The 21702-nt window shown below is 39.1% G+C and overlaps 1 protein-coding gene across 1 annotated transcript in view; it reads right to left on the reverse strand.

Annotated features, from left to right (window-relative positions):
• Positions 1 to 1166: 1166 nt before the first annotated feature.
• Positions 1167 to 21702, reverse strand: part of slc16a2 (solute carrier family 16 member 2) — a 28380-nt gene continuing 7844 nt past the window's right edge. Inside the window, exons 3-8 of the mRNA XM_053650180.1 lie at positions 16029 to 16173; positions 14889 to 15363; positions 11392 to 11535; positions 10363 to 10591; positions 4907 to 5137; positions 1167 to 3061 (exon numbers count right to left, since the gene is read on the reverse strand). Coding sequence (XP_053506155.1) covers positions 4908 to 5137; positions 10363 to 10591; positions 11392 to 11535; positions 14889 to 15363; positions 16029 to 16173 — 1223 coding nt within the window. The 3' untranslated portion in view covers positions 1167 to 3061; position 4907. The remainder of the gene's footprint in view (positions 3062 to 4906; positions 5138 to 10362; positions 10592 to 11391; positions 11536 to 14888; positions 15364 to 16028; positions 16174 to 21702) is intronic.

The raw sequence follows: 21702 nt of genomic DNA on the forward strand, positions 1-21702 counted from the left end.
CTGCCTGAATGCTAAGGCCTGTAATAGATATTCTTATTTAAAAAAAAAACCCCAAAAAACCAATTGTTAGTATTGGCAAATTGTTGTGGTGTAAGACAAATAAAACACTTATATATTATCAGCACATGCCTGGTTTCTAATCGTGCTTAATTATTTTTTTTAATATAACAGTGTAGTGTAACAGTAGTTCACATTGGACGTCTTTAAAATAGGGCTGTACTAAGGATGAGTATTTCTATTAGCTGATATTGGACTAAACACTGTAATGATATAAAATTTTGCTCCAATTCACTAATCCATAGCAATGACCCAACACAAACAGTCTTAAAAAGACAGCTACATACTGCCTGTGATTTCCACATACAGATTGCAGGGAATTACAGTGTCCCTATTTATCGCTATTTATTTAAGTTCTAAGTTTCCTTAACATGATACTTTGCTATTAACTTTCTACTAATGCTGTGATTGTCTTTTGTTAGCAACAGTGGAGCCCTGGGTACACAATGCTTTGGGAACACAGGACTGACCTTTTAGTTACTGTATACAGTATCTGTATAATAACCTATGGTTGGTGCATTCCTACTTTAAACTTTCACCAACGCATATTTCAAAATTTCCAGATGTATGTGGGTCTGTGAGTGATCAACAGCAGTTTTCTAGTTAAACCTCAAGATAAAGCTTTTTATGAATGTTTTGAATCCTACAAACAAACCAAACTAAGGCCTGGTAGTGTCTCCATAGTGACAATACAGCAACCAGCAATCAATAAGGTAAAGGGTCTGAGAGAAAGCAACCAATTATATCAACTGCTCCTGTTTGCACTGGCCAATGAAAATGCTTCTTATCTGCCAGAGGAAATGTGTCTCCGTAGTAGTGTCTAACCTGGAGACCCATAGGAAGAAAGATTAGCCAATAAGCCAATTAGATGAGCCAATCACAGTGTGACTGGCCGAAATGACATGAAAGCCAAAATATATGAAGGCACCAAAAATAATTACTGAAATATTATAAGTACTGATAAACTGTCCAGAAAAATAAAATAACTACATAATTCTCTCTCTCTCTCTCTCTCACACACACACACACACTTGGATTGTCTTTGCAAAACTCATTGTTCTTCTACTAACTCCCCCCCCCCCCCCCCGAAGATCTACAACCTACCGTATCTATTTTTATCCATTATGAAATCCTAACTACATTCCTTCTGCAAACAAGAAAATAAAAAAGTCACCAAATACTAATAAAATAACCAATAACAAAATCAATCTTTAAAAAAAAGCATGCTTCATGAGAATATAATGATATTTTCCCTATGAATGTTACAGGCTATGTAGACAGCCTTGAGGAATGCAAGTTAGCAGGCTATGATAGCATAGCATGATAGCATAGCATACTGGCACCAAGTGTTCATTAACTGGCTCTAAAAATAGGTAAAATATTGGCACGGTTTTGTGTTTTGTTGCTGCATAGAATAAAACTGTGAGGTCTGCAGAAAATCACACAGTTCATACCTTTCTAATCCTGCGTTCACACTAGCAATGGTTCAACGCTCAATGGTTCGGATTTGTTTTATTCCGAACTCACACGGCGTAAGCGGCTCATCAGGACCTCACTCAATCCACACCTCAGCTGAGTAAAAACACTTATATTCCTGTACAGATGTCCTTCAGTTTGTATGATTGCTATACAGGATCATACAATATCATATAATAACAAAATGAGGGAATCTGCTCTATACATCACTGCTGTAGATACATAGCTACTTAAATATTTTTGCCACAGATGGCACTAATACAATGGACTATATTTAAAGTGTCCAAAAAACAAAAGAAGCAGACCTCACGATGCTAAGGAAGCGTAAAACAATGGCCACACAATGCAAAAGCTTGAGCTTGACACAACTTTAACGCACCTCTAGATTGAAACGCTGGCTAAAATAGAACTGAATGAGGTCTTGATGCGATGCTTGATGCAACACATGATGCAACATGTCAAGTGTGAAGGCAAACTAGTTCTGGCAATGGAAAACCAGAAATTCCAAATGACTGGTATGAGATATTTGCCACACATAATCATAGAGACAGTGTAGTCTGAATATCTTCTCAAATATCTACTTAGTCCCTATCTGCATTTCCTGTGAACCTCAGAGAAAGGTAAAGAAAAGAAAAAGGCAAAACATAAATTTGGAAAATTCACCAAAGAATTTGCCAAAAAGTCAACCAAACCCATCACTCATGTGTACCCCATATATATACATATTTAAAGTTTCTATTTAACACTAGTGAAGTTGGCTAGGCTCGTAAATGTTTTGTAAGTGTTGGGTTTGAGATTTTGTAGTATTATAAAAGGTCCTAATAATATCTGTCACATCTAGCTAGCATTTCTATTAAACAAAGTCTCAGAAAGAAAAGTTGATATTTTTAAAGATTTGATTAATAAGTGAGGAATACCTACAATGCACTACAACTGTGCATCAATTATAACACTGATTACAACAATGGCTTTGAGCAGAACCCACATTAGATGTTATGGAAGTCTGCATGAAAACCAGAAAGATTTAGAGAAAAGCCAGAGTAGGAAAAAACATTATTCCTTAAAATATATATATAAAAAGAGAGAAGGAAAACCTCTTCTGTTAAACGACAACTGTACTGTGGACACACTGGTTAAAAACCTAAAGCACACAATGTGGATACGTTGGATAAAAATTTAAAGGATTTTTCCTTTTACTCCAATTCAAAGGCAACTGCATTTCCTACTGACCAGTACTCGCTGTTCTTATGTGTGAGTCAGCGTTCCTTCTGGCTTCACCTGCGCGAAGCACATCGTTCAGATTTTCTTTCGGAGAAGCCATCAGGGACAAGTTCTAGACTGTCACAATCCCACAGCAAGCAGAGGGACGGGGGACTGTCGAGTCCAAGAGAGTGAAGTATCGACTCGCAGGTCTTTTCTATATAAGTGAAAGCACTGTGGTGATGAGCTTGGGCTGATTTTGATCCGGGGACGGGCACACACACACACACACACACACACACACACACTCTTCTGGTGAAGTGAATTCCTGCCGGGAGAGAGACAGAAAGAGACAGACAAATATAGAAAGAAAGAAATATTTACAGTATATCGGATGCAGCTACAATACAGATTAACATCAATTTTTGTAAAGGTAAATAATAAAAAACAGATAAAAAATTAGAGATGCATAGATGTATCGGTGCATCTCTAATATTTTATTTGTTTTTTACTATTTACAAGGCCATTTTAATAGCCAATTTTTCCCGCTATGGACCATCGTACAATAGTTTAAAAACATCCGATGATCAGGGCCGATAATATCCTGTCAATCAAAAGAACGCGGGAAAACACATCGATTTGGTGCTGTATGTAAAGATGATGTCTCTTGTGTGGAATGATGACAAAGCTGCAGTTTGTAAGCTCTGTAAGCTCTGCACTGCTAAAATTTTACACCGGACGCTGCAGCAGTGAAGCAGGAGTTTCGGCGTTGTGTCCGATTTTTTTTTTTTTGCCTAGCTGCTCACGCTGAATTAAAGGGCCAGTACACCGCTGAAAGCTTTAAATGAAGATGAGTTGACAAAAAAGTATATATTGCACAGAAAAATATATTTGTAGAGTAGTGTATTTCATATCCGGTTAATGTTAATATATAAAAAAGTTTATATTATATATTACCAGCTTGTTGTTCAATGATAAAGTAGAAATGCTTTTATTTGTGGTGAGTGAGTGTGAGACTAACAAGAGGTTTTTAAGAATTCAGTCAATTAATTCTGTTAATATGAATTAATAGCATTCAATAAGTTAAGAAATCTTCCTTTAATCTTCAGAATTTAGTTCATGTGTTAATGTTAATTAGAGTAATGTGTTTTCTGTTTGAGACCAGCTACTGTGAAACAACTTGTTGAAATGGAGAGAATAAAGTTTTTATTTGCATTTCTTTCAGAATTCTTTGAAATTAATTATTATTAATTTATAAGAAATCATAAAAGGCACAACTATCGGTATTGGCTGAGGAATTTAGTATCGTGCATCTCTAGAAAAAAATCTAAAGAAAGAGAGAAAGAGGTAAGGTTGGAAGGAGTGAGAAATAAATATGGAAGAATAAAAAAAACTGAAGTTAGAAATGTGAAAAAAGAGTAAACGAAAAGACAAAAATTGACAGAAGAGAAAGAAAGAAAGACAAGGAAAAGATAAAGACAGAAAGATACAGAAAGGAAAAAAAGGAAAATAGTATAAGAGATTCACATGGGAATGTGAAAAATCAGAAAGTGAATGCAACAAAAAAAAGAAAGAAAGAAAATGAGAGAAACAATTCTTGGTATTGGCCGAAAGAGAGAAATGAAAGAGTGAAAGAGGAAAGTGTGCACTTGCACTGTGTGTGTGAGCTGCTGATTAATCCTACTGTGACATCGCAATGGCAGATGGAATGCAAACTGACATTCTGTCACTGAAATGTATTTTTTTGCAAACTTGCTTAATTGTTTGTTTGTTTGTTGATTGGTTGGTTTACATACTTGCTTACTAATTTAGGGTCTGGCAGTAGCATTTATTTAACATTTATTGATGGAGTCTCCAGTGTCAGTGCTTTGTTGTAAAGCTGTAAATGTTGGCCTTACAAGTAAGTTTTCCACCACAGGAAAGTCTTCACAACAGATAATGTTTTTGCTTCATGTTTTCTCTGTAACAGGCTTTTTTTTTTTTTTTTTAATAACTTTAGAGTGCTATCAGTATCTCTGTTTCAGGTCAGGCCACATCACTCCACCCCATCTAATTAGTTTCCCACAGTATAATAACATACTCCCAAGTGTTTCATGTCTGGTTTAGTACATCTTCTATTTATCAGTATACCATCTGTTGTACCTTTGCTAAGTGTCTCTGCCCTCTCTCTCACCTTAGCGTGGTGCTTCTTGTGTTTCAGTGTCAGTGTATCCGGGCAGCACGTCTCCGTTGGTGCAGTTCTTCAGCATGCTGTGTGTGCTCGGGTCACATGTGTCGCTGTGTTTCCTATGAACACGCCTGAACACCAAGGGCACGAAGAACAGGACTATGCCCCCGACCAGAGGGGGAACACCAGCCAGGTAAAATGCCACGTTGTAATTCCCAAAGTGATCATGAAGAAGGCCTGAGAAAGAAAGAAGGGGGGTGGATTGGCAGAAAAGAAGAAAATTTGAGAGAAATTGGGAAATGATTCTAAATGTTTCTGAACATACTGCTTCACAATTGCCCAAACACAGGGTCTGGATCTATGTAGGAGTATTTATATACAGCCAATAGGAGATTCCTTGGATGGATGGATGGATGGAGAGATGGATGGATGGATGGATGGATGCATTGAAGGAAGGAAAGAAAGTCAAGGAAGGAAAAAAGAGAAAGGGAAGAAACAGAAAGAAAGATTGAGACAAGAAGAAGAAATGAGAAAAAACTGAGAAAATCACAAAAATGGGGAAAACAGAGAATGACAGAGCAAGATATAGTAAAGAAAGAAAGAAAGAGAAAAAGATTGAAAGACAGGAAAAGAAATGAGAAAGAAAACAGAAAAGCACCAAAAGGGGGAAAAAACAGAGAATGACAGAGCAAGAGATAGTGAAGAGGGAAAGAAAGACAGACAGAAAGAAAGATAGGCAGACAAGGAAAAGAAAGGAGAGTAAGAGATGAAAAAACAGAACATCAGAACATCAAATGCTCAAAGCCAAAAGATCGACAGCAGTGAAGAGAAAGAGTAGTTAAGAGTTATGAGGAGTGATGCTAATGGTTATTTAGGCTGAGTAAAGCTGCTAGTGTCAGTACTGTTAAAATGAGCACAACAACTCTCAACAGGGGGTGGAGCATCAACATGGAGAGGTGAGCTGATCTGTTAGCAGGGGGTTCAACTGGGCTGCCAAGTTTCGATAAACAACAACCAAACGAGAGCCAAACTAAATGAAAAACAAACTTTTCTCAGAAAGGTGACGCTTTGATCCATCCATCTGTTCATCTGTCTATTTATTTTTCCACCTGTCTGCCGGGCTGTCTATCCTCCTATCTATCAGTCTGTTAATCTGCCTATCTGTCTATCCATTCAGTTGTCTATTGTCTTTCACCCTTTTATCTATCTCTTTATCCTTCCAACTGTTCATCTGTCTAACTTTTCAACTTTTCATCCATCCTTTATCTTTATCCATCTGAGGATGTATTTTTCCATGTATATGTTCTTCTGTCTATCCGACATCTATCCACATTGTGCACACTATCCATCTGGCTGTCTTTCCATCTATTTATCCATCCATCCTTCTTTCTATGAATCTGTATATCCAACATTTTATCCATCTGTTTATTTATGTGTCTATTTTTCATCTATCCATTCTGTCTTTCTATGAATCTGGCTCTCCAACCTTTTAACCAGTTACCATTTCAAGTGTCTTTCCATCTTTCCTTCTACCTATGCATCCATCCTGTCTTTCCATGAATCTGTCTATTCACTAGTTTACAACTTTACCTGTTAATATGTTTGTCCATCCTGAATCTATCACTCTTTTATCCATCCCTTTATCCAGCTATCTGTTCATTTGTCTGTCTACCTTTTCCTCTTTCCATCCAAGTATTTTCTATCAATCTGTCTCTTTCTCCATTGTCTGTCCAACCATCAACTCACACATCTGTTCTATATGTTCACCACCTCTGATCATCTTCCAATTATCCACCAATCTTTCTTCCTATCTGTCAGAGCTCTCGTCTGGTTTCCCATTGAAGCTAAGCAGGGTTCAGCCTGGCCAGTACCTGGATGGGAGACCTCCTGGGGAAAACTTAGGTTGCTGCTGGAAGTGGTATTAGTGAGGGCCAAGCAGGGGGTGCTCACCCTGTGGTCTGTGTGGGGCCTAATGCCTCACTATAGTGACAGCAACACTATAATGTAAAAACAGCATGGCCTCTCAGATCAGACGTTAAAGGGAGGTCCTGACTCTCTGTGGTCATTAAAAATCCCAGGACACTTATCATAAAAGAGTAGGGGTATAACCCCGGTGTCCTGGTGAAATTCCCCCATAGGCCCGACCGCCTAATAATCCTCATCTCTGAATTGGCTACAATCACTCTCTCCTCTCCACTAATAGCTGGTGTGTGTTGGGCGTCCTGGTGCACTATAGCTGCGGTCGTATCATCCAGGTGGCTGCTGCACACTAGTGATGGTTGAGGAGATTCCCTCCCCCATACAATGTAAAGCTGCATTGAGTTTCTAGAAAAAAAATGCTATATAAATATAAGGAATTATTATTATTATCTGTCAATTCACCCAACTGTCCCTCATCTATACAGATACCTATCTGTCTGTCCAACCCACTGTCTATCTTTCTTATTGTGTAACATGCCATCTGCATATGCAGTGGGTCTAATAAGTTCTCAAATCAACTTTTTGATTTGAATCCTTGCGAGTCCTTGATTTGAGTCCTTTTTGACAAGTTGCCTCTCTGTTTGTTTTTTTGGCCAAACCAAACATAGAGCCAACTATTCACGGAAAAGCCACACAAAATTCCCAGAAGAGCCCTTACCGCTCCATATATTCTCCTAATGGTCCTGGAACTGGAGCAAATGTGATGCATAATGTTCTATAGCTGGCCAAAAGTGTGTATTTCCACACATGCTCTCTGTCTCTGTCTGTCTCTGTGTGTGTGTGTGTGTGTGTGTGTGTGTGTGTGTGTGTGGCCTGGCAACCAGAGGGTAACCGAGGACGGCACCACGTTGTGCCTGGATCTTAGCCTCAAACTAAAAATAAATAAATCTATGTCCTGTGAGCTGAAGACAGTGTGTGCATTAAGTTAATCTTTTGGGTCCACTCTTCATATGTGTAAAGGATACTTTAGGATCATCACAATTTATGTTTGGATAAATATGTACAAGAATTAAATTTTGCCACACACACACACACACACACACACACACACACACACACACACACACAAATAGACATTCCTTCCTACATGTCTGCTAATTGAATGTGTAATCCCTCCATTTTCTTGAAATGTTCAGTGACCTCAGCAACTATGTCATGTATGATCTCAAATGCATTGTAAAATCAAGGGCATTCAAGTTCCATGAATCTTATGAGCATATATAAGGGTTGAAATTATACCCCAATCTAAATGACCAGTTTGATTGGGGATAATCCATCCTAAGAGAGCACTAATGCAGCCTGAAGGTGGTGCATTTGTTAGTCAGCTCAAGTGGTAACCTTTCAACAGGCATATGATGTTTCTTCAAAAGAATCCATGGAGAAGCAACGGTGGACCTACTATTCTCCGAGCTCCCCAAGCCACCTCATATGGGGTCAGAAGGTAATATGAAAGATGTTAAGGATCCACTTGGGCCAAGCAGGTGGAGCAACTCAAGGAGATGTGCAAGTTAGACCAGGTTGATTCTCCTCAGATCTAGTTGCGGGAAGCTTTTGCAGCTGACAAAAAACACATTCAACCTCTGCACTGATCTGCATAATCTGTCCTGAACTTGAGGAAAGTGTCTTCTTCCCCAAATTAAGGCTGTTTAATCCTTCCACAAATGAAGGCAGTCCAAACTGTTGCTTTGAGACAGAAGCTTAAAAGCTGGATTTGAATTGGCCTTCTTCGCCTCCCAGACCAAAAACACCTCAAGATTCATGGGGGTTTCCTATCTCCAGGCCCAACACCAGTCAGATGCTCTGCCCATGCTTCCGGACTTCTTTGACAACACCCACTGCTGAAAGGTATTTTCTTGCCTATTCTAAGTGCTTCAGGGTGGATGAACTGGGACACAAGTGGACAAAGAAACTTTTATATTAATTATAGCGCCTCCAATATAACTAATCCTCCCCATATAGTAATGGCATCTGTCTCTCATACTAGTGAAACCATGGTATTTTTATATAATCTGTCTCCTAGCAGAAGAGCTGTGGACTCATGCAGTGGACCAAATGGTTCACGGCCACCCAGGGCCATGATGGCTGTAACCCTACGGATGAATGGACAAGGGGATGCCTGTAGCAGATATTTTCAAGGCTCTTTTGAAACATTATATTGCTTGGCTGTCAAGGCCTCATATGTGGCTTTGCCCCCTCTTTTGGGTCAGGGTTGTAATAGGACAATATGACCCCTAACCACCCCTTGGCTATGCAGAGCATGAATGCATCAAATAAATGGAAACGTTTGATTATGCATATAACCACCGCTCACTGAAGGATAGTAATAAGCAGTCATTGTTCACTAAACAGCAACCTGCTGAACTGATGAACAGTGGTGGAGATGGGGTATATAGTTGACACAACCCCTACATCACCTTATGTCATTTACCTTACAGGTGTGAATAGATGTGTTTTCAGCCAAACATGCAGAGATGTGCCATTCCATATCTTGTTCCTCTCCTTTACGAAACTGAGCTTAGATGCGTTACCAAAAGTATGTGAACACCTGACCCTAACACCCATATGAGGGTATTCCAGAAACTGTTGTCACAAAGTTGTAAGCATACAATTGTCTAGAATATCTCTGTATGCTGTGTCATAAAGATTTCCTTTCACTAAATCTAAGGGGCCCAAACCTGTTCCAGCATGACAATGGCTCAGTGAACAAAGTAAGGTCCATAAAGATATAGTTTACCAAGGCTGGAACTCGAGTGGCCTGCACAGAGACCTGAGCTCAACCCCACGGAACACCTTTGGGATAAATTGGAAAAGCAATTCTGCACCAGTGGACACATCTTGCTGGACATCATTGTCCAGCCTCTTGTGGTCTTGTGGCTGAATGGGCAAATCCCCACAGCCACAGTCAAAACTCTATGAGCCACAGTCCAAACCTAAGAATGGAGGCTCTTATAGCAGCAAAGGGGGAGCAACTCAATATTAATGCCCATGGTTTTGCAATGGGATGTTCAATACTCAGGTGTCCATATACTGTTCATATAGTTTATATTTCCCACATCTTGTTTCTAGAGTTTCTGATTTTGACCTAGTAACTTCATTCCATAGTCTTCCAGTACCATATTCCAAAGGCTTATTGCTAGTTTCTGGTTTTAACTGAGTGTCCGAATTCCTTAGTTGCTTGCTCAGCGGAGATTCCTAGATTTCTGGTTTCTAGTCCATATTTCACTAGTACCTAGGTTCCCCAGTCTTGTTTCTGGTCTTTCTGTCTTTGAACTACTGACCTTGTTACATACTTCCCTAGTACCTCGTTTCTCCAGTTTTGTAGTATTCTGGTTTTGACTGTATTCAGGTTAAACTAGTTTTTGACAGATTTGTTGGATTATCTTATTATACATCATTATAATTCTAGCTGAATGGATCTTTTTCTGTTGTGAAAATAAACCCATGACAAATTACGTATAATTATATACATTGCCAGCACTCACCTGCGATTGGTGGACCTGCTGTCATTGGAATAGCCATGAGGCCCAGCAGGTAACCAATGGCTTGCGAGGCCCGCATGGGCCCTACCAACTCAAAAGCAATAGGGGCCATTATGGTGATGAAGCAACCGTCACACAGTCCCATGAACACGCAAACCACCATCAGGCCCTCAAACACACGACACTGCGGGATCATCATGGACATTAGGCCCAGAGTCATGAACGAGGCCACCTACACACCCACACAAAAAGAGAAACATTAAGGGTGTTCACTGTCATTATTAGAAACTACCAGATACTGATTTAGCAATTAAAACCAACGTTTTTATGCCACTGTTGATATATCAGAGACATATCTCCTTGTAGTTCTTGCCTGGTTCCCTGCTGAAGCTAAGTAGGGTTGAGCCTTGCCAGTACCTGGATGGGAGACCTCCTGGGGTTGCTAAGGTTGCTGATGGAAATGGTATTAGTGAGGCCAGCAGGGGTACTCATCCTGTGGTCTGTGTGGGGCCTAATGCCCCAGTATAGTGACAGGGACACTATACTGCAAAAACAGCACCGCCTTTCGGATGAGAGGTTAAATGGAAGTCCTGACTCTCTCGTTTAAAAAAATCCAAGGACATTTATTGTAAAAGACCCAGTGTCCTGGTGAAATTCCCACATTGGCCCTTCTCTATCATGGCCCCATAATAATCCCCATTCCTGAATTGGTTACATAAATCTCTCCTCTCCACTAATAGCTGGTGTGTGGTGGGTGTTCTGGCACACTATGGCTGCAGTCGCATCATCCAGGTGGCTGCTACACACTAGTGGTGGTTGTGGAGATCACCGCCCCCAATACTACGTAAAGCACTTTGAGTGTCTAGAAAAGCACTATATAAATGTAACTAATGTTTGGATATTTTTTTTAAATAAATGATGAAATAAAAATTTTGCACACAACTGTATGAATGTAAAAATAGTAACAGCAATTAAATAAAAAATAAACAAGGCATATTGTACATACACACACTCCAGCTACTCCACAAATACCTGCAAGTATATTTTCTTGACTCCAGCAATGAGGTCTCCCACTTTGCCAAAAAGCAGACGTCCTGCTCCGGAGGATGCCCCAATACACACCAACAGCACCCACTCCTTCTGTGTCTCCCCAAACTCCTCCTTCACAAAGTTCATCTGTCACACACATACACACAAACTTATTTCTCTGTACTTAAATATTTAGACAGAATTGAAAAAAAGAAGAAAAAAAAAGAAAGCTGAATTCAGGAAAAAGAACAATGAATATACAGTTTATTAACCTTAGTGCTTTAATGCTGAATGCCTCATTCTGATTGGTCAGAAGGTGTTGATTAATTTTCTCTAACAGGAGCTCTGACAAATTTCCATTTATTTAGCATTTCCAGGGTCAGTGTTTCATAACCATCAGAAGTGAAATTGTACGTTTGTCGATATGGAAGAGGATGGAGAATTTTGCTGATCCAGGGTAACATGACAAGCTGTATTTGTTTGCCTTATTAACTTCAAGAGATCCGGCTTATCTAGCTATAGTTTTGCTTTTATTGGATATTGACTTTTGTGATGAGGTCACACATAAGGTTTCCTTCTGATGACTCTTCCATGCAGATAATTTTTGTTCAAGCAACACTGTAGGACACAGTAGAATGCTGCACCATTGCTCCTGTATCAGCTAAACCTAACTAAAACTAACTAACAAGTTAGTTAAGTGCTGGGTGGCAGGGTGTCCAAACTTTTGCCCATGCCATAATTACTATTTTATTTTTCTATTTTTTAAGTACATCAAATATAAAGTAACTATGCATTAACATTTGTTATTTAAAAAAATAGTTTTACTGCAATGGTTGTGTTTACTTCTTTACACTTCAGAAATCAACAGAATGTGTCATTTGGTTAGGGGTGCCCAAAGTTTGCATACAACTGTAAGTTTTTAAGAGTTTTTTGTGTGTTCAGATACACTGAAAAGTTGGGTTTCTGCAATCTGAATGGCACACACACACACACACACACACACACACAGGCTGTTGCTTTCAGACATACACATGTACAACAAAAGCCGGGGAAAATGTTTACATTTTGATCCAAAGCCTTCGAAAACATGACGACGGGTGGGAAGGGGAGGGGCTTCTCATCTTTATGACTTCATCCATACAGCACAGACACACCCACATCCGATACATACAAACACATGTGCACACACGCACAAACACAAACATTCACACACTGTCGAAATAAGCATACACCCCCAAACCCACATATACCACATACACATACATCCGGAACACACACTCCCACAACAAACTTCTACAACACACACCCACACATATCCGGAATGTGTACACACCTTCAGATACAGAACCCTAAAGACACAAACAACATATAAACACACATCTGGAATACATACACACTCTCACAACAAACATTTACAACACATGAACACACACACACACACACACACAATTGTCCTTCAGACCCACATCCCCAGAACATAGCAAAAAATGCTCATACACACATATTTAGACACATACTTCCAGACTCCTAGAGACCACACAAACACACACACAAACAAACACACACATACATACAAACACACACAAACATAAACATACAACCAAAAACTGTCTGATACATTTCCACTCACACAGACACACACACAGACACAAACATAAACATACAACCAAAAGCTGTCTGATACATTTCCACACACACAGACACACACACAGACACACCCACAAACACAAACTGTCTGATTCATTTCCACACACACACACACACACACACAAAATGTTCATTGCACAAATCTCACACTATTATAGCAGACCACATCTCCATCCGTGCTCCTTTCATTCAAGGAGAAACAGTGGGTTGTGATTACACACTAATGTAATACTAAGGGTACAGCAGTAACACACTGCTTATGTAAATATCTTTAATGGAAGTTTGATTACATTACAGTGTCCTGTTTACATCACTGAGAGTAACACACACATAAACAGTACAGTCATGAGTGGGAGGTGATAGATTACTATCACACAAGTGTAAAACACACACACACACGCACACAGTTCATAGTGTTATGAACTGGACAATTCATAGAAATGGATTCTAATACAGTTTTAGAATCTTGGACAAGATGGGAAAAGATTCTGTTCTAGGCAAAAAAGCAATCACACTGAGGGGAAATATGAAATGCAATACACAGTCAGGATTGTCACTTGTAACACGAGGACCACATGACACCCTGGGGATCGCTTTCTAAGAATTAAACAGGAAATGCATGTCAGAAATGAATTTTATCCACCATGCACCTGTGTTGCATTTCACTGTGTGATTATGTGGAATACTTACATATAACATTCTACACTGAAAAGTAAATCCTTCTTTTTTTAAAAAAAAAAAAAAAAATGAACTGCTGACTTTGCATCATTTTCTCTTCTTCTTCCTAAATTGCAAAAATGTGCTATCGGATTATATGTTGTATTATAATGAGTCTTTATTGATCACATATACATTACAGCAAGCTTGGCAGTACTGGGGCTTGAACCCCGACCTTCCGATCAGTAACCCAGAGTCTTAACCGTCAAGCCACCACAGCCCTGTATTACACTGCACTGTATTATACGTGTTGGTTGAGTTGCTCTCAAACAAAATTGTGTTATCTTATCTTACAAGATAATTTTTTAACACATACTGTGATGCGAAACAATGAAAGACTGAGCAACATGAAAAGATTAATAGAGAACAAGACTCTATTGTAGGCACTACAAGGCACTATGGTTGGCTGCAATAATAAACATCACGATACCACTTAGCAACTCATGGCTCTGTCGGTGACTTAAATGTGCGTCATTCATCAGTTGTTAATCAAATTAATACGTTAATTATAGCTAGTGATAATTACCACCAAAATGTTGAAGAAAATGTACTGACTCTGGTACTTAGATCAGTGATGTCAAACGTACATCCTAAGGACATGGGCCAGCCCGATAAAACGCCTAATCCGACACTTCAGATGAAATTAGAATCTGTATTCTAAATTACAGTTATCTCATGGACCGTAAATGAACTGAAATAATGAAAAAAAAGAGCCAGTTGCTGTTACTCCACTAGGGGGCAAAATAGAGCAATAAACTATAATGTGCTAATGATGTGTCATTCTTCATTAGCAAGCTGTGACACTGTAACCATGCCTCTTAGGGGTTTCATAGCAAAGGGAGTGGTTACTTATGCAATCACAACCTAAATCATTATTTTTTTCCCCTCACCAACATTATGGGATATTTTGTGTAGATTCATGACATACTAATCCTAATTAAGTAACAAATAAAGTTGTAACACAACAAAACGTAGGAAAGTTTATAATTTTTATTCAGAAGTGGGTAACTGGCTAAGTGTGTTGTGATTGGCCTGGGGCTCATTCTCAATTAAATACAAATCTGAACATGCCCCAGTACACATCCGCAACAGAGGGACGCATCAATCGTAAATCAACAGAAAAATAATCCTCTCACCAGGTGAATGTAGGGCACCATGTATCCCAGAACAGCTGTGGCCACCCCAAAAGCCCACACTCGGTATGTGGCCACTCTGAACACACGGGCGTTGAAATACTTCCTCACTTTCATCACACCCCTCCTCCAACGAGTTCCTGCTATAGATCCCTGATCTCCGGCAGGCCCCACAGAGCCCATCCCTGCTCCTGCTGAGGGAATCAGTGGCCGGAATGAGAGCGCCAGGAACGACTGGACCAGCATGAAAAGGCTGAGGATCTGGAAGGTTCTGGAGAGGCCCAGAGGACCTACGACCTTCTTGAGTAGCACGGGTAGTGCTATGGTGAAGAGGCTGCTTGCTGCCGTCACCACACCGTTCGCCAGACCTAGACGGCGACGAAAATAGTGCCCTAAAATGACCAGTGATGGCTGGAAGGCGAAGGACGAGCCACAGCCAAACAGCATGCCATAAGTGAAATAACGAAGTCCCAGTGTCCTGCAGCAGACAGAGAGCGAGAGAGAGCAAGAGAGAGAGAGGAAATTATACCACAGTGCTGCTGATTTCTTGGTTCTGATTAGTGAGAAAGTGTTGATTCATTTTCTATGACAGAAATACCTCCTGCAAAGCTTATAATAATCGCTTATTTTAATACATTATCGTTTCTAACAACACACAGCCATCAAGAAAGCAGATTAGAAAAATGTGTGCAGTTGTTTATACTGTTAAGCTTTCTGTGAGGAAACACTGTTTAACATTTTTGGAAGGAGTCTCCAGTGTCAGCGTTTTTGTAATAGTCAGAGATAAAAGGGATTTGCGGAGGGATTTGCGTTTTCTTGGTAACAGGACAATCTGAGATCCTTAAACTCAGGCAGCTGTCTCATTTGGCCTTTGACTTTTGTTCATTTTGACCTTTTATAGGATATCTATCAATAAAAAGCAGAAAACTTATCAACAAGTGTGTACTGATGTGGAGAGTGGCAGAAACTGAAAGAGAAACCTGATCACGATCATCCAGAGGTCCGTTTTTATGATGATGTTGTTGATTGTGATGATTTAAAAACAAACAGTGCGGTTGGTGATGGTCATGATGGCGGTTATGACTGTTATGATTAACCACTTTGATTTGTATTGTAAGCATATTAACGCTGACGATGCCTTACGTGGCAAATGAGCTGCTGAGGAGTCCAAGGAAGGCAACAAAGGCTCCGCCCACTGCCGTCTTCCTGCAGCCAAAGTGATCGGTGAACATGCTGACCACAGGGGAGCAGAAGAAGATCATCCCCATAGCCAAGGCACCGACCCATGCTACAGAGATAGGAGGAGGGAAGAAAGGAACGACAGTCTGTACATCTGTGAAATATTATTAATCACCATAATTAAAAAAGAAAGAAGAACAAGGCTTTAACAACAGTGACTGTTGGTAGAATCTTCTATTTGAAAGCAAGCCTGCAATTATGAGCTCCACCCCCAAACGAGCTGAGAACCGGTCCTGGGTGCGAAGTACGAAAAAGGTCTAAAAGTTGTTGTTTTTTTAGTACAAGCCACAAAGTGCCTGTTGGACAAACCAAACACACACACACACACACACACAAAAGTCCATGGTGTTTGTGTAAGGTGGATGGTGGGTTTAGATGTTCAAAGGTGATTTAATGTCTGTACAGTGTGTTCTGTGTTCTGAGTTCACTGGTTAAACATTGGAGACTGACCTCAGTGCGTGTGTTTGAGCATGCCCCACTTTGTATATATAGAGTTTAGGATTACATGTCTGACGTACATTGAAACTGCATTTTCATTTCATGTGTACACGTACCATGTGTGCCTGTGTATCAGGTAGCATATATCTGATATGTGTATGTATAGGAGTTGATTTGTCTATTGTGTGTGTGTGTGTGTGTGTGTGTGTGTGTGTGTGTGTGTGTGTGAATTTGACATTTTGCTTTTTCACAAACCCCTGGTGTTCCGTTAGCAGAAGAAAACACGCTTAAACAAACGCATGCTTACACGGGAGCAGGAGAAGGGCAAAAGTGTAAATTAAACACAGCTCTTACAACCTGGTAAGATGTTTTCCATTATTCCATAGGTGTTTGCAATCAGTAGTGCGCTCACACACATACACACACACACACACACACACACACACACACATTTTCAGTTGTTCTATGTTTGTTGACTTTGCAGTTTAGGAATCTCTGGTTGAGGTTCTTATGGGAATTTAGAACAATTGAGAAAAGGGAAAACATGAGGTGAGGTGATTGTGTGTGTGTGTGTGTGTGTGTGTGTGTGTGTGTGTGTGTTTGAAAGAAGATTTTGCCCTCCTAAATCCAGCAGGCATTAGACATTCCTCTGATTATTAACCCGCAGATTATTTTCGTTCCTCCAATAGTATCATTTCAGTTTTGGAAGGACGCACTGCTCGTGGCAGCCGATCCATCACATGATTAAAGTTTAATACTAAATACTAACAGTAAGCTCATTTTTGCTCAAGATATACTACAGTAAGAATAGGCCTATAAAGAACACTCCATTGCAAGCTGCTATTAAAGTGCTAAGCACTTTCTGGCATGTCCTCTAAGCAATAGAGGAAGACCAGGAGTCATTGGGACCATCAGCGTTGTTGCCAAAGAAATACACTAAATTTGATCCTTTTTTTAGTACCCCTGTCAAGCCACAAATGAACTCAAAACTTGCTTGTTTACATTAGTTCTTGTTGCTAAATATACGTGAAAAGTTTGGTGTCAATACATAAAAGCATCACTGAGGTATACCCTCACTTTAAATTTCATCAAATTCATTTTTTGCATGTTATGAACGAACTGTCCTACATATGAACATGTTCAAAGTTTTGTTTGGGTTGGTCTCATGATGCTGTGATCCAAATTTCTTAGTTAAATGAGATGAGACAAAATTTGTAGGAAAAGAAGCAAAAAATGTTTTTGTTAAACTTCAAAATGGCCGACTACCTGTTTGACAAATCACAAATTGGTTACAAAAGGAACACTTGGCACCTTCCAAGAAATCAAGAGGAGAATCTTGATATGATGTTCAAAAGCAGTTATACAAATTTATGAATTATATCGCCACCTAGAGGTGAATTCAGCAAGGAGGTGAAATCAGCTGCATAACCTCAGGTCATGGTCCTGAAGATTCCTGCCAAGTTTTGTGTCAGTGTGGAAAGTTTTTGCTGAGATACAGCTAACTTTTTGTTTTATGACTTTGCGGTCAGATTCGTTGGCCCATTATGTGCAAACCATTTGGAGTATTTAAAATTCTTTTGATAAATTTTGTGAGGCTTACTCTGAAGATGACATGTACCAAATTTGGTGATTGAAGAAGTGAAAAAACACTTTGTGACAAACTCCAAAATGGCAGAAAATCTAATACAGGGAAGCCTGGCTTTTAAGATTTGGACACACTGTTCAAAAGTTACCGTAAATGACCATAAATGTACTTCCAAATGAGGTAAAAATTTTACCCAATGGTGACGCTAGAGCGTCGGCAGCATTTGGCCCAAATTTGGTCAGAATGTTCTTTAGACCCTCCCCAATCTGTGTGCCAAATTTCACAACATTTTACCAGATGGTTCTATGGGCTGCCATAGACAAACTAGCCAGAAGAAGAAGAAAAGGTAGAATAGCAAAATTGTGACTACACACCCTCAGTGCTTGGCCCCTAATAATAATATTATTTATTTGTTTATTTATTTATTTATTTATTTATTGCCAGAGATCCAAAACAGCAACACGTTCTCTTGGCTATACAGAATTATTGGCACCCTGGATCAAACAAAGATCAAACAAAAAGGCTAACAACAGACTGGAGAACCAGTCATCTTAATTACAGCCCATCACTGCTAGCAACACGAATAAAAGGGTTTTAACACCCTTTTCTTTTTGTGAGTCACATTTTCTCACATTCTCTCATGATAACCCATAGTGACAGGTGAAGGATGATTTAGTGCATAAACACATCACTACACACAATTTCTCTCTTTTCTATTCTCTCTCTAATTCGTTACCTCGCATTGCCCCTTGCTCTCTCTCCCCCCTCTCGTTTCCTCTGTCACTCTTCTGTGGTTCACTATTATTTACTCCCCCACTTTTCATTCCCTCGTCCTTTCTCCTGTTATTTACTTCTCCATATCCACCCCACTTCCTCTCTGCTCCTCTTTCTCCATCACTAGCTCAAGGGCTTTAACACACAGCAGTCTCATTAGAGAGATTCAGGACCATATCCTTCTGAAAACAACTGCGCACACACAGAGAGAGAGAGAGAGAGAGAGAGAGAGAGAGACAGAGAGAGAGAGAGAGAAAGAGAGAGAGAGAAGAGCTGGAGGAAGGGACAGAGAGAATGACCCAATAAAACTGACTGATGCGCTCTGACAGATTTTCGACCAGACACACAGCCACAAGGGAGGCAAAGACAAACGCCTTCTGTTCCTCTATCTGTGCTAATAATAATAATTAATTAATTCTAATAAAAAATAATAGGTATTAATTATATTTTTTTTAACTAAACTTGTTTACTGCATTAATTATTATTACTTTAATAAAGTTTCATGTGTAATTGATATTTATTCATGTACTATTTTCCAATTATCCACAGGAATCATATGTTATGCAATTTTTTTTAATCAAAAATGAAATACACATTGATTTACTATAGGTGTTCTATTTATAACATATTTATATTTATAACAACAATTTGATTAGTTTAAAAGTATTGATTAGTTTACTAATTGATTAGTTTATTAATATTACTTATTGCTGTACATTCGGAATTTCATGTTTTACAGTATGTAATCTAATGATATGAATAAAATATTACATAATAGAATAATACAATATTAATAATGCTAATAGCATTTATCTATATTTTAAAAATATAGATAAGACACAATAAGACACAAGAAAGGGATTTTAAAAAAAAATTATTGGCTGGTTTATTGGACCGCCATCAACTGCACATTTACCATGCAAATGTAAACAATACAGGATCTCTGACAGGATGTTGGAATAGGATCAATTTTGTATATTTAGCTTTCCAGGAAAATAAAAAAAAAAGCTTCCTAGAAGCATTTGCCTAGAGGCCCGCAAGCTTGCAATATGAAATATGAGTGCACTGTGTATTTATGTAGCCTATATCCGACGTTTTTCTTTGTTTAATCACTCACTAAAAGAGGAAAGAGGAAAATGATGACCAAGTGAAGTGGAAAGCTATGCAAAGCTATTAGCTATATAAAATTATTAGAAATAAAGTTTCCTAAACTTTTGTTTACCTAACATTAAACATGGAATCTATCCTACTGTATTTATGGTGTTTGAGATCCATACGGTTGGTCGGCTATGTGTAATGTGTCTCTGTATGTTTGAAGCTTGCTATAGCTGAAGTGTGTGGGTGTGTATAAGGCTGGCCTTATATCATAAGTTTGTGTGAGAATGTATAAGCCTAGCAATTTTGTGTGTGTGTGTGTGTGTGTGTGTGTGTGTGTGTGTGTGTGTGTGTGTGTGTGTGTGTGTGTGTGTGTGTGTGCGTGCCTAAATTCAATTAGATCTATGTTACATTATTATGTATATTATAGCCAATGGGAAATGGGTAACATGTTGCTTTCTTGGCCAGGGCTAGCTGATTTTTTTATACTTGTGTAAACAATATTGTATGTTTTACAGAATTGTATTAGTATTCTTTGGATGACAGTGTAGAGACTTTTAGTGATTAAAAGCAGTACAACGACCCACAAAGCCAAAATTCCTGTCAGCGATTGCACACACCCCTACAACACCCCCTTTGTTCTTATATTTTGGAAGCCAAGAAAAAAAAGTTTTCGGTCAACCTTCTCCTGTACTGTAACCTGCCAGTACACTCCACTAGATCATCCTACCTCCACACTTATAACCTAATACATTTCTGGCAAATAATGCTGATTGTCATGTCGATTATCCATGTTAGTCTGTGTCTCTTCCCCGGAGGTAAAAGTCATTTGTGGCATTTGGCTGATGGAGCCTTATCTTTATTTCGAGTGATCTATGTCTGCGAGATCTGGGAAATAATCACTGATTCATTTGGTCAGTTTTTTTCTGTAGGCTAAATTTCTTGCTATTAATCTATAGCAAATACTAATACTAATACAATCCATGTGAAATCACTGGAGGCCTCCAGACCGACCATCACATTTGCTTCATAACTTCTGGAAATAATGCCACTATTCCTTATAAATAGTGTGCAAAATTTCAGGCTTGTATCTTTATTCAGTTTTGAGATATAGATGCTTTAAAAAGGGGGTGTGGCCTTAATTTTACTGTAAAAACTTGCGCTACAGAAAAAGTTCCACAGTTCCACGTGTCATTACTTTCACACTATTCCTGCTAGATGCATGAAATTTTCAGGAAGTGTTATGCGTTATAACCTGTTTTGATTTTGGGGTTTAAAAATTGGTAGAACCAGAGCCGGTAACATAAGCAAATGTGAAAATTAGTCATATCAATTTTATAATTAAATGCAATTAAGCTAATCCTAGACATGACTTGATAGTACAGCTTAACAACAGATGCGTGAACTTCACGTTCAGATTTGAGCACTAAAGCTGTTCTCGGTCTCTCTTCCTTTACATCATTCCAAAGAGGAACATGGAAAAATGTTTCAGCATTATTTCCGTTAATTTTATATAGCCCTTCAATGCTATGATTGTCATTTTCGAAAAGCTCACCTTAGATCCCATTTGGCCAGATTCCCCTCGAACACAAGCTGCCATTGTGCAGAGCTCAGCGTAGCAGAAAGGTGCAAGTCTAACACAGGGGCTAACATCACTGCACACACCCTTTAGTGGTATAAAGGGAA

The sequence above is a fragment of the Ictalurus furcatus genome, chromosome 2 (assembly GCF_023375685.1).
Source record: "Ictalurus furcatus strain D&B chromosome 2, Billie_1.0, whole genome shotgun sequence".
NCBI lineage: Eukaryota > Metazoa > Chordata > Actinopteri > Siluriformes > Ictaluridae > Ictalurus > Ictalurus furcatus.